The sequence below is a fragment of the Larimichthys crocea genome, chromosome XII, assembly GCF_000972845.2.
Source record: "Larimichthys crocea isolate SSNF chromosome XII, L_crocea_2.0, whole genome shotgun sequence".
In the NCBI taxonomy this organism is placed as follows: Eukaryota; Metazoa; Chordata; class Actinopteri; family Sciaenidae; genus Larimichthys; species Larimichthys crocea.
In genome coordinates this window covers 11,905,361-11,918,065 of record NC_040022.1, presented here as the reverse complement: position 1 = coordinate 11,918,065, position 12,705 = coordinate 11,905,361, and the positions used below count along the sequence as shown (strand labels likewise).

Below are 12,705 nucleotides of genomic sequence, written 5' to 3'. Positions count from 1 at the left end.
CAAAGTAAAATAAGAATAAAAAGATCGAAGATGAGAATAAAGAGGTATAAATTATTACAAATCAATGCAAAATCTGCACAAAAAGACTCAAAACAAGGACAAAGAGGCAAAAAAAGAGCACAAAATATATCACATAAAGATGTAGAATGAGCTCAAACTATATAGAATAACCACCTGGATTCATTTAGTCATAAAGGAAATTAATGTTAGGAGGCTTAAACATGTGTATAACAGAAACATATAATATAAACAACATTAAACGATTATTTCAATAGTCTTTAAGCTTACCTGAGTATATCAGATGTAAACTTATAATATAGTTGAGATTAACCATTGCTGTAAGAAACGGTTCAAAACAAACATCATAATACAACCGTGGATAAATCAGTAAATATTTTAATTTAACAAAAACGTATCGGAGACCATTAGTAGTAGATCTAAATTCCTAAAATCAGAGCAGGATCTGATCACCAACAATGAGAAACAATGTTGTCAGGTCGGTGTGTTAATCAGATCAGACAGTCAGCAGTTTGTCCAGCCAGCAGGTTAAATCAGAGCTTTTATTAGACTCCACATTGGAATAGTCACTTTAATGATTCAGAATGGGATACAAGTTTTCACCGACAGTCACATTTAAGCACAAGAATCTAATGTTAGCATTTAGCTAACAGCGCCTTCCCTCAGAGTTGCTAACATGACAGGAGATTTTATTTTGTAACTACAATAAAACATAGAAGAAATAAAGTTTCAGCTGGTCTACAATCATGTGAATGTTTAGCAGGTGCAACATTTAGCTTCTTCACTATCTTTTCATTGTGTTAGCGTGCTATTATTTGCTAATTAGCAGCAAACATAAAGTCTGTATATAGTTATAGATATTTCATTCTGGAATTAAGTGATAAACCAACAGCTTTGAATCCCACAGTCCATCCATGAGCCTCAGTGGCTGTTGCCAGACAAAGGTATGACATCAGAGTCCTCTGATGTCATCTATTCAGAAATAATCCAACAAACTAAAATTAAACTGCATTCATGACTTGGTGTCCCTAACTGAAAACATCATGCAGTGTGGAAAAAGACTTTAAGCTAGAGATTGAGATCACAAACTCATGAGAAATACTGTTACTGAGGTCATAAATCAAGTGAGAAGTTAGGTCATTTCTCCATAAGGTCCAATACAATCAGACCTTATTGTTGCATCCAGTGTAGCTACCCCCTGCTGGATATTAGAATTAATGCAGGTTTAAGACACTGTCAGCAAAGCCCCTTTTTAATGGGCTGCTGTAGAAACATGGCGGTTCAACATCGCAGACTCCGTGAAAGACGGCCACCTGAGTCGTACATACTGGACCTTTAACGTGAGCAGGATTGATCATATTAATCTGATTTATTTCAGGCAGCAGTGAGATTGGATGTGAGTCTATCAGAGGATCAAACAGATTATCCAGAATAAGATTTAAACACAGCGAACAGCAGGAGCAGCCAGGTTTCCTCCTTCCAGATCCCTCGGTTCCAGGTAAAAGTCCTCATTAGATTAAGAGTTACTGAGTCATAGTGGAGACGTGCCAGCTGTGGAAAATCCCCTCATCATTATCACTGAGCTGTAAGTAGAGTTTCAACACTAACATGGCTCTTTAAAAGCTTGTGCAAGATAGTTTGTAATAATTATTATATCATTTTGTAATCTAGTATTGGTACTTTATTTAAGTTAAAGTCGTAAATAGTACTTCCAATAATGATGAATATAAAACAAGCTCAATTCTCAGGTCATTAAAGAGCAGATCCACATGAATGTAGAGAAAATATGCATTTTATTTTCAATTTCAGACTTAAAGGCACAATGTGATATCTCCATCCAAAACTTTTCTTTTCTATAAAATTAAAACAATTAATTCACATTCAAACAATAAAAACTGTTGTTGTTTATTCTTTTTTTTTTTATAAATCTTTGGAATAAAGCTTCAGGTTTTCAGCTTTTCCCTCTGGCAGGTGTGACTGAGCGAACACAAAAAGCTTTGGTGCTTTAAGTAAATATACAGACACCAAAAATCACACATCTTCATCAGTCATAGCTCTGAACGCACCAAACATCATAAAGAAAACAATAAAATCACATTATATTCTTACAAAAAGTTGCCTTTGCAGTGTAAAAAAAGCTCGACTCAAGGATTAGTAAAAACAAATTCACATCAATCGCGCTCAGGAGTTTTCTTGTTGAAGCTGCACCTTCAGATAAATTCCCAAATACATCAGCGATTCTTTACAAGATGAAACAGCTTCAGTCGGTTTCTTTGCTTCGTCTTCGCCACATCAGAGATGAAAGAAACCGTGGTGACAGGCAGCAGTTCAGAGTCCAGACTCTCAGATTGGCCTTTCACTTCAGGCCTCGCTGCTGCAGGGTCTCCCCTCCTCCCAGCATTACAGGGGCTCAATATGGCTGCAGTGCTCCGACTTGACCGTACTTCTGATAACTCATCGGACTGAGCACGGATTCGTTGTTTCCTGTGAGAGAAAATCAACATGTTGATATATTCGAGTCCAATATCGACTCTCTTTTAGCTCTGTTTTGGTGGCCACCACCTCTGAGGGAAATATCTGTCTCTTAAACTGCTGAATGCTCCAATTTGTTCACCAGCTAACTGTGTCTACTGTTACTTTTCCTCTAAAAACAACAGATTGAGAGTACTGAGAGTGAACCAAAACAGATAATCAACAAGCTAAAAGTCACTAAAATGTCGTGCAGATGCAGATTCAGATTCAGTTTCTGGTGGTCATTACACTGGCATTACACTATTACTATTATTATTGAAATACTTAAAAATGAGTGAATTTGTAGGAGAAAAATCAAGGCCTTGAAAGTTCTTGAAACCAGAGATGGATCATTGAAAGTCCTTGAATTTATATACATATTTTAACTTATTCTGCCATTAATGTAACACATTAATGTTCACACATCGAAGTTTCTTCTATTTCTTCTTCTTCTCTCTTTAATGGTTGTCTGTCTCAGTGTTTAACAGCAGTTAATCTCAATTAATTAATCTCAATTAATTAATCTCAATCTTTGTTGTGTTGGGTCCTTGAATTTGATGTTTAAGAAGGCGAAGATCCTTGTAATAATTTAACTTCTACGAGGTATAAATGAGAAGAAATTAACAAAATAAAATACATTTTCTCAAACAAAAGTTAGTTTTAAAATGATGAATACTGTTATATACACTATACACTGTATGGTTCATCTCTTTTTCCCTGTTCAGTGTTTTATATGTTTTATATTTACACCTGTGTGCACACGTGTCGATTTTAAATAAAACTTTATTAACAGACGTATAAAACATCACAGGTAAAAAGAGATGAATCATGACACTTTATTTATACATTTAGGTTCATGCAGGAATCACCTTGATCTTTTCTTCTTCCTTGCCGTCTGTTTTTGTTGCTCCTTCAGTCAAATCTTCCTGTTTTTCCTCAGAGTTTTTCTCCTCCTTCTCCACTTCCTCCTTTCTCTCTGATGATGATCCGTCTCCCTTCTCTCCTCCAGTGGAACCCTTCTCTTCCTCCGTCTTCTTCTCTTTTTCCTCCTTTCTTTCTGATGAAGATTCGTCTTCCTTCTCTCCTCCCGTGGAGCTGTTCTCTCCCTCCATCTTCTTCTCGTCTTCATTCTTTCTCTCTGATGAAGATCCGTCTCCCTTCTCTCCTCCAGTGGAACCCTTCTCTTCTTCCTCCTTCTTCTTCTTCTCTGTTTCCTCCTTTCTCATTGATGAAGATGCGTCTCCTTCCACTTCTCCTGTGGCGCTGTTCTCTCCCTCTATCTTCTTCTTCTTCTCCTCTTCCTCCTTTCTCCCTGATGAAGATCCGTCTCCCTTTTCTCCTCCCGTGGAGCTGTTGTCTTCCTCTTTCTTCTTCTTCTCCTTCTCTTTGGGCTCGATGCTGATCTCTTCTTCCTGGGATGTGTTTTTCTCAGGACATGTTGAAGTATCTGTTTTGTCCTCCTTCACCACGTCTGTTTGAGCCTCTCCTCCTCCTTCTCCTGCTGTTTTGTCTTCTCCTCGTTCGTTGGCGACACCGACCTCGTCTCCGCTGCTTGACTTCCTGTGGCGGCGAGATGGAGGACGTCGCCGAATGGAGTGGCGAGCTCTGCCCTGCAGAAGGACCAGTGAGAGGGGAGACAGACGGATGAGGTCAGAAATTACTAAACCATGAACATTCAAGAAGCGGGGCGTCCATGTTACTGGTTTAAGCTGTACTTTGCTGGTCAAAGTTGACCTCAAAGAATGTGAAGAATTAATGTGTATTCATGCCCTAAAAATAAGAAACTTAGAGCAAACTTTTTTTCCCAGAGAAACTTTAAACATCTCGGCCCAGTTATCTACAAAAAGTCCACATGGTGTCATTGAATGCATCACATAAAGTTGACCTAGAATTGACTCACCTTGATGCTGTCGTTCGAGAGGATGGACCCCTCCGCCACGGTGGGCGGGGTTTCAAAGGAGGCAGGGCCTTCATCTTCAGTTAACGGAGAGGCGACAACAGGGCTGGTGGGGGTCGGCGTGGACGAGGTGGTTACTGTGGAAACCTGAGTGGAGCCAGCAGAGGGTAGGGGGAAGGCGGGAGGCAGCAGCCTGAAGCCGGGGCTCTTTGGAGAGGTCAGCAGGGCCGAGGGGGAGAGAGCGAGGTTGGCCTACACACAGAGAAAGAGACAGAGTGATGTCAGAGTGATGTCAGAGTGATGTCAGAGTGATGTCAGAGTGCAGCGCTCCGTCCACACCAGAAGAGATCAGCAGAATCCACCTGGACTCACCTGAAGCTTCTCGATCAGAGCAGAGTTTCTCTTTGGTTTTATAGGAGAGGTGACGCCTGGAGGCTGCTGACACACACAGGTGGGGTCAGTTAGTTATTAATATAATTAATTAAAGCGTTATGTTATAAATGAACTGTATATTTAAAACTACATAAAGCTCTGATTATAATTCTGATTGTTTGCTAAGGTCTTTGTCTCTCACCTCCTGGTCGTCTCCTTGTGGTTTGGGGAGATTTAATGAGCGAGGAGGTCGGCGTCTGACCGGCTTCTCCTGGTAAACAGACAAAACAATTATAGTATTAATCCATTGGGATGTTACAGTACTATTTACAGCAGAGGAATAGCTACTAATATGTGTACATCAGCGATTAGTGTTAATTTATTTTTCTAAGTCGTAGTGCTGAGATCAAAAATCTGTGATGAAAAGGTGTGAACCTTTTTAACAATTTCATCATCATTAGTTGACAAAAATGTTCCGATCATTTTTAAATGTGAACCTTTAAATCAAACTTCAGAAAACTGCTTTTATCATGCAACCAATCTGAAGCTAGACAAGTTTAAATAACAGCTTGGATTATTGATTGAAGAAATTCATCTAGAAATAAAATATGTTGTGGTTTGTATATTTATTTTGAAACAACATGAATTGGACAACAAATGACGCCCTGGATGAATGAAACACGGCGTAACAATTCTTCAGTCAGTAAACCTGCTTCACACGCAGTGGCATCTAATTAGTATCCCTTTGTACCCCATAGTCAGAAGGTATATAGAGTCAGACGACTGTCCGACTGGGTACGGACCCATGAATCAAAACCTCTGTATGATTTAACTGCTGTTAATATTTCTAGTCAAATAACCAGAAAGAAATACAAAACAGTACAAAGAGACTCAAAACAACACAACATGATGCAAATTGGCCACAAAGTGATGCCAAACAAACAAAGAAAAGTGACAAATGAACCACAAATAGACACAAAACAACCACTAAAAGACTCAACAAGGGATGGAAAAGAGTACAGACCAAGAGACACAACCACAGAGAGACAATATTTCTGCAGAGATATATAAAGACAGAAAAAGCTACATGCGCAGTTACACGCAACATGGTGTCATGTTTTCTTTGAGATTAAATATCTGCATTTTTCTTTGTTCACAGAAATGTCAGTAGAAACTTAGCTATGAATATAGTCTTAGTTCCTGAAATCCCCTGGCCTCTCTTCTGTGTAAACCAGCTCAGACCAGTCAGAAATAAAGTCAAGCCTTCTTCCTGTAGTTAACTGATGGTTTCACAACACATTTAAACATGTTTCAGGAGACATGACAGTAACATCGATTACGTCTGAGCTGCAGGAGATCATAAAAAACAAAAATATTCTCAACCAGAAAGAGACGATTGATGCAGAAATAGTTTGTCATTGTCAGGAATGTAAAAATACACACAAACAGACAATGTTCATTTCCTGTTTCTCGTCTTCTTCACATACTGCTGTTGAAACGCGGCAGCACTCTGACATGTGACTGATACTTTATTACCATATTACAGAGACGCTCCAACATCTCACACAGATTCAACATGTTATGACACTGTAATGAATTGATGCCAAATAAACAACTTTAAATATTCTCAATAAATAGCTTCTATTTCCAACTCTAAGTATCCTAACCATCCTACCTGACCATGAAATAATTTCCCCCTGGACACAGACAGGTAAAAGACCCCAAACTGTCCTCTGTAGGACCAAATCTCACAGACACAACATGACAACAAAGTAATTTATATTCTCTGTAGTCATTATGTGTCCCTTTTGTAATTTGTTTTGTGTTTTTTTTGGAGCTGCTTTGCATCTTAGGCTTATTTTTTTTAATCTGTTTGCTCTTTTTGTTGTAGTGTTTGTTGTAGTTTTGCATCTCTTTGCTGTGGTTTTGCATCTTAGTGTTTATGTTTTACTTCTTTTCTTAGTTTTTAATCGTCATCTCTTTGTGGTTATTTTGAGTGTCTCTCTGGTGGTTATGCAGCTATGGCACATTTTTGGTCTCTTTGCAGCAGTTTATCTTTGTGGTTATTTTGCATTTCATTGCAGTTTCTTCATATGCAGGTTTTGGTACAGTGTACAGGATCTGTACCCTGTAGACCTGTTCAGTATCAATCCATGATATTAACAAGCCAACTAGCCATCACTTTCTGAGTCTAGGGGATTCAACCATGGTCAGCCGCCTACAGGACATGTCTATACTGTGGCGTATTTTCATTGATATACAGTTATTAGCATTAAACTCACGCTTTCATGTCCAGCAGCATCAGGTGGAGGAGCTGAGCGTTTGAATTTTCCTGCAAGTTCAGCCACAGAGCGCCGGGATGGAGCCTCCTCCTGATGGAAGGAAATAAGGATATAACATAAATACCAACAAGATTGACTGAATTAATTAAAGAACATATTTAATCGAGACTGGTTGTACTGGGCAGTGTGACCAGAGTGTAAAGGTAAATCAAACATGCTGGTACCACTACTCCAGCTGCTGCCACCATTATTGTTGCAATATCTTTACTACTACTCATACCGCTATAATTACTTCCGCTGGTGCCCGTCAAACCCTGTGTTGCAGGTTACTTCCTGTCTGTGGTGGCGTGTCAGCAGCATTATAACCATGTTAGGAAGGAAATGTGAGTGTTATCATCACGAAGGCAGCTGCTCATTAGCGATTCAGCTCTGAGGCAAGATGACAACATGCCACATGTGTTTCTGTCCTGTTTAATCCAACACAGAGAGAAGGATGAAAAAGTTGTTTTTTTTTTTAATTTCTTTTTGAGGTGAAACTCTTCCTGCAGGACATTTACACCCTCTGTAAGCTCACTGTGTGTGGGCTGGTTTGTGGTGAATGCAAATATGTGTTCACCGTAAGAGTTGGGGATGAGCTTAAAGCTAACAACCCACTAAGAGTGCAGAATTTTTAGCTCGCTGATCAACGAATAGCTCCAATCTTTTTTTTTTCTACACATGTTCAACAACTTACAACATGTTTATCAGTTGTTGGGGTTGTTGGGAAGTTTTTTTTTCTTTCATTTATTTCTTTTTTTTAAAGATTTGGGTATCTTCGGGATTTGTGTATTCTGTTTCTATAAACATGATACATGTAAAACAGCTTTAGTGCTGTTGAAAAATATTTGTTTTGATGACATAGGCTGGCAGTTTCCCCCTGTTATTGGCAATGTTAACTATTTGTAGCTACTAGATAGATACTACAACTGTACTGCTATTACTACTGCTACCATTACACAGACAGGCTTAAAAAAATCACATCTACTGCAATTAATACGACTGCTATTGCTACTGTTGCCTCTGTTATGACCCTTGCTACGACTGCTGCTATTAATACTATTCACACATATGACAAGCAAATGCTACTACTGCTGCTGTTTTTACTATGTATTTACTTATATTGCTACTGCTACTATTGCTACTACTCCTGTTTCTACTACTACAACTTCTACTGCTATTGTTACTACTACTACTACGGCTACAACTTCCTACTACTACCACTGTTTCTAGTACTACAACTGTACTGCTACTTACTACTACTGCTGCTGCTCCAGTAGCACCATCTGTCTTTATATTTCAGTTACTAGTTAGACACACTGACAGGGACCCTCACTGGCTTCCCACCAATGAAAACTATAACATAGTTTAACACACAGTAAATCAGACAAACTTGTAATAGTTTTTTGAGCTGAAAACAGAAAGTCAGTCTATAACTGTTGAATCGGTACAAATACACAAGGACAGTACACGTCTATTAAAGGATCAGACACGCACACAGCTGTTGACGTGGGGTTGATCCACATCCATTTCAGCTGAAGGTCTCACATTGCTGACATTCAACAGATAATGAAATCACATCGCCTGGAGGACACACACACACACACATTCTTTCCACAGTGTGTACCCGACCTATAAACTGAAGGCAGAAAGTGATGAAAAAACAACCGTTAAACCACTTCCTCTTTCTGTGTGTGTGCGCTCACTCCTGTTGTTTTTCAAACTAAGAATAGCAGCTCGTCATGCCGTTTGATATAAAACTATAAACTTACACCATATTTATGAAGACACAGTTTTAGTTTCCATAGCTGCAGGATGTCTTCAGGTCACTTTAATAATCAACAGTTTCTTCAATAACTACAGCTCCCATGAGGCTTTGACAGTGTCGTGATAAGTCCCTCTTGGGAAGCTCATGTAAAAGAGTAAAACTACGATAAAAACATGTGAACAAACAGCTTTCCAGACCTTTCAAAGACCTCAAAATCTTCATTCAAATCAAGTGTCATCACATCGCCTAAGTATGAGGCAAGAATAGACCTCCATGCTCCAAAATAAAATATATTCGTCAATTGACATTGTTCGATTATGGAGCACACGTTGAGGCAGTTTCTCCTCGAAGACCTTGTTCACATGAAAACTGACAGAAATAGATGAGTAACAAACGGGAAAACGAGGGCTGAGAGAGAAGTTCAAACCTTTTTCCCACCTTCACATAGCTGACCAATCACTGAGTGAAGTGCATGAGCTTGGTTCTGTTTTGGAAAGTTACAGAAATGGTCGGAAAGTCGAGGAGGGGATTTCTGAAGCAGTTCAAATATCGGACAAGATGAAGTGCATTTAACAACTACAGCTCCCACAATGCTTCGTTTGCTCTTCTCGTAGTTGAATGTCAAATTATAACTGATCACCTATGTTCAGAAATTTGGAGATATTCAAACAGACAGTCACTAATCTTACAATCATGAAATCATGAGAACCCATTTTTTTCTGAAACCACAATGGTTCAGACCAATCAGAGTCCGGTGATCAACTACTGGCACCTACCGCATGAGCTACAGGCTTGGTGCAAGAAAAGCACTGGGCCTTAAAGCCAATTTGAGATAGTGACCAAACCATGTAATGACAGCAATGTAACGCCACAGCGCACAATGGTGGATACATTTTTCGAGTCTAGTCCGTTTAGCACATAGTTAAACTGGAAGTTAGCAGAAGTCTCTGGTGCGCTTGCTCTATGGGCCATGCATTTAGTAAATTAATGTCTGGAAATTGAACTTTTTTGGGTTCTTGCGCGACTGAGCAGCTTCAATAAGAATGAACAGAGCCACTACTAATGCTAAAAAATAAAGGTCTCTGAGTTAATGAGTTTGCCAATGGTCACATTAGTGGTTAGCTTGTTAGCTTAGCTGCGTTGTTAATTTAAAATATGGAGGAGCTTCAACAAAACTTGCTAAACTTGCCCGTCTTGCTATTGGTACAAAAAAATCCACGAATTGCACTGATCTCCTTGGAATTATTTAATTCATAATTTAAATCTCTGTTTAAAATCTTGCTGTGTTCAGGCTTTAATACAACATATACATTTGTTTGAACCAAATACAAAACTGCAAAAATTACAGCAGCATATGTTCAAATTCAGATTGGAGTTGTTGGAAAGTCTGTTTTTATATGCTAACAGTTTCCCTCTGCTTTCAGTCTTTGTGCTAAGCTAGGCTAAACACATCCTGGACATATCTCTCTATGCATATCAGTAGTAATTTTAATATGAATTAATAAACTAATGTTACTCTGTAGCTTATTTATGGTCCTCAGACAGTTATAATATGTTTCAGAAATGTGTTTTCTTCCATAAAAATGAGGAAACTACTGCATAAACTATGCCAAGTTTCTATAATTACCAAATAATCCAGTCAAAAAAGTGCACTGCAACGTTTTTGCATCTCTGCATCAAGTTTCACACGTTGGATTATTTGCATTTTACCCATGGATTTCTGAGATGTTTGTCACAGCGATAAATGTCTGTGTCTGATCCACAAATATGTGCTGCGTTTAAGTGCTGTTGTAAAGCTCCGATATCTGTCTTTTGCTGGCGTTCACAGGAGGTTTAAAAGAAGGAAACAAGATCTTCCGATAAATGTGATATCTCATCAACACACTGAACTGTTTGTGCGCTTGTAAGTGGGGGAAAAAAGAATTTAAGAATCGTTTAAAATAGAAACTTTTAAATAGACAAAACATTTCTGTTTATTACACATTTTATGATATAAAATGAATCTGCTTTTCTTTCACACTGCAGAAAACGATTCATTAAACTGCAAAATGGACAAGATTCATGCGTAAATACAACTGTACTAAATGACCTGACGACACCATGCTGACCATGTTGACGAAATCTGATGCATCAGAGTCAAATCTAATCTGCAGCTTCATTATTATTAATCACACAAAGTAGGAATAGAGTGGAGAGGAGCAGCTTCATCACACTGTTAACTCCCTCTCCTGCAACAGAACAAAGACAACAACACACAGAGTTTATAAAGTTTGTAGAGTTTTACCTCCATCCTGCTCGTCGTCTGTCAGCCTCGTTTATGTCGAGTATGTGTGAGTGAGAGTCTGCAGGTTAAATATAGAACCAGAGTCACTAGAGAGACAGAGAGAGAGAGAGCGAGAGAGAGAGAGAGAGAGAGAGAGCAGCTCATGTTCTGTCACATGTTGATCTCTCTCTGCAGCTTCATGTTGATTCATCAGCTGTGATTTTAGTTTAATTAAACAGAAACCAGTGAGCAAAGTCAACATAAAACAAAAGAGACAAGGAGCATTCATTCAGCTGCACAAGCAGGAAACAAAAATACAATAAAGCTACGACACAATGAGTCTCTGTGAGGCTGCACCTGATCAGCAGTGCTTTGAACTAAATGCTAACTCCAACACACTAACATGTATGAACACAAAACACATCCATCCATCAGTTTTCTTAAGCTTATCCGAGGTTGGTTCGTGGTAGCAGCAGGTTTTTTAGACGTCCCTCTCCCCAGCAACACATTCCAGCTCCCCCTGGGGGATCCCGAGGTGTTCCCAGGCTAGATAGGCTATAAAGTCCCTCCAGCGACTTCTGGGTTTACCCCGGGGTCTCCTGCAACCTCCTACCTCCTCCAGGAGGCATCTTAATCTTAAGCTCTCGCCAGCGACTAAAAGTCAGCCCCAGATTTACTCTTGTACAGTGGCTTCTTGTTCGGTCACTCTGTCCTTTTCTTTTCTTAGCTTCCTCTATCAACGTCCTCTTCTGCCTCTTCTCCTCTGCCATGTTCTGACTCTGCTGGTCCTGGTTCAATTGCCCACTGAACTGGCCCTGGTTTGGGCCTAAAAAAAATCTCCTCTTTTTCCTGGTGGTCCAAAAAGTCTATGGTACCAACACTAATGCTCCCCTGAGCTCACAGTCCTGGCTGAAAAACTGAGCTAACAGCAGCTACAGTTGGCAGCAGTTTACTTCACTGTCCATCAGGAAACTCTGTAAATCACAGAGTTGATGCAGAGCACCAGGAAGACATCGGAGGGAAAACAAGAAAACATTTTTTCCATAAAATATGATCCAGTTTTTCCATTCATCTGATTACTAGTCAGTGTAGCATCAACATGATTTAGAATCTGTTGTTTAATGGTAGAAAAGTTACACAATGGGGCTTTAATATTAAAGGCCACTTCAGGTTGGACATGGGCTTTGACGCTGTGTGCTGCCTCAGATTTCCGTCTGCTTTTACATGATATATACCCCAACATGAAACACAATATTAGCTCACCAGCATGATAAATGTGTCAGATGTCAGAGTTTGACCGCAGAGCTCGAGTTTAATCTCAGTTCCCCCTCATGGGCCTTTTCATCAGAGAGCTCAGGTGTTTCTGTTATTCTGTCCACCTCCCATGTGCTGGTGATAATTTAAATGAAGAGGAACCTGCAGGGTATTGTTGTTGCTCTGCAGGATGTCTCCTGTGCTCTAAAGGGAAGTTGAGTCACTCGGACGGAGAAATTTCATCTTTCATTTCTGCATTTGTCTTTCTTCACTTCTGGTTGCATAACCAGAGCACAGAGCAACA

The 12,705-nt window shown here is 39.4% G+C and overlaps 1 protein-coding gene across 1 annotated transcript; it reads right to left on the bottom strand.

Annotated features, from left to right (window-relative positions):
- Window positions 1–3,383: 3,383 nt before the first annotated feature.
- dub (duboraya) lies at window positions 3,384–11,244 on the bottom strand. Its single transcript, XM_027284991.1, has 6 exons — window positions 11,169–11,244; window positions 7,081–7,170; window positions 5,001–5,069; window positions 4,799–4,864; window positions 4,430–4,678; window positions 3,384–4,139 (listed from the first exon to the last, which is right to left on the bottom strand). The coding sequence occupies exons 1-6, from the start codon at window positions 11,172–11,174 to the stop codon at window positions 3,384–3,386; spliced, it is 1,236 nt and encodes a 411-aa protein (XP_027140792.1). The 5' UTR covers window positions 11,175–11,244.
- Between the last annotated feature and the right edge of the window lie 1,461 nt (window positions 11,245–12,705).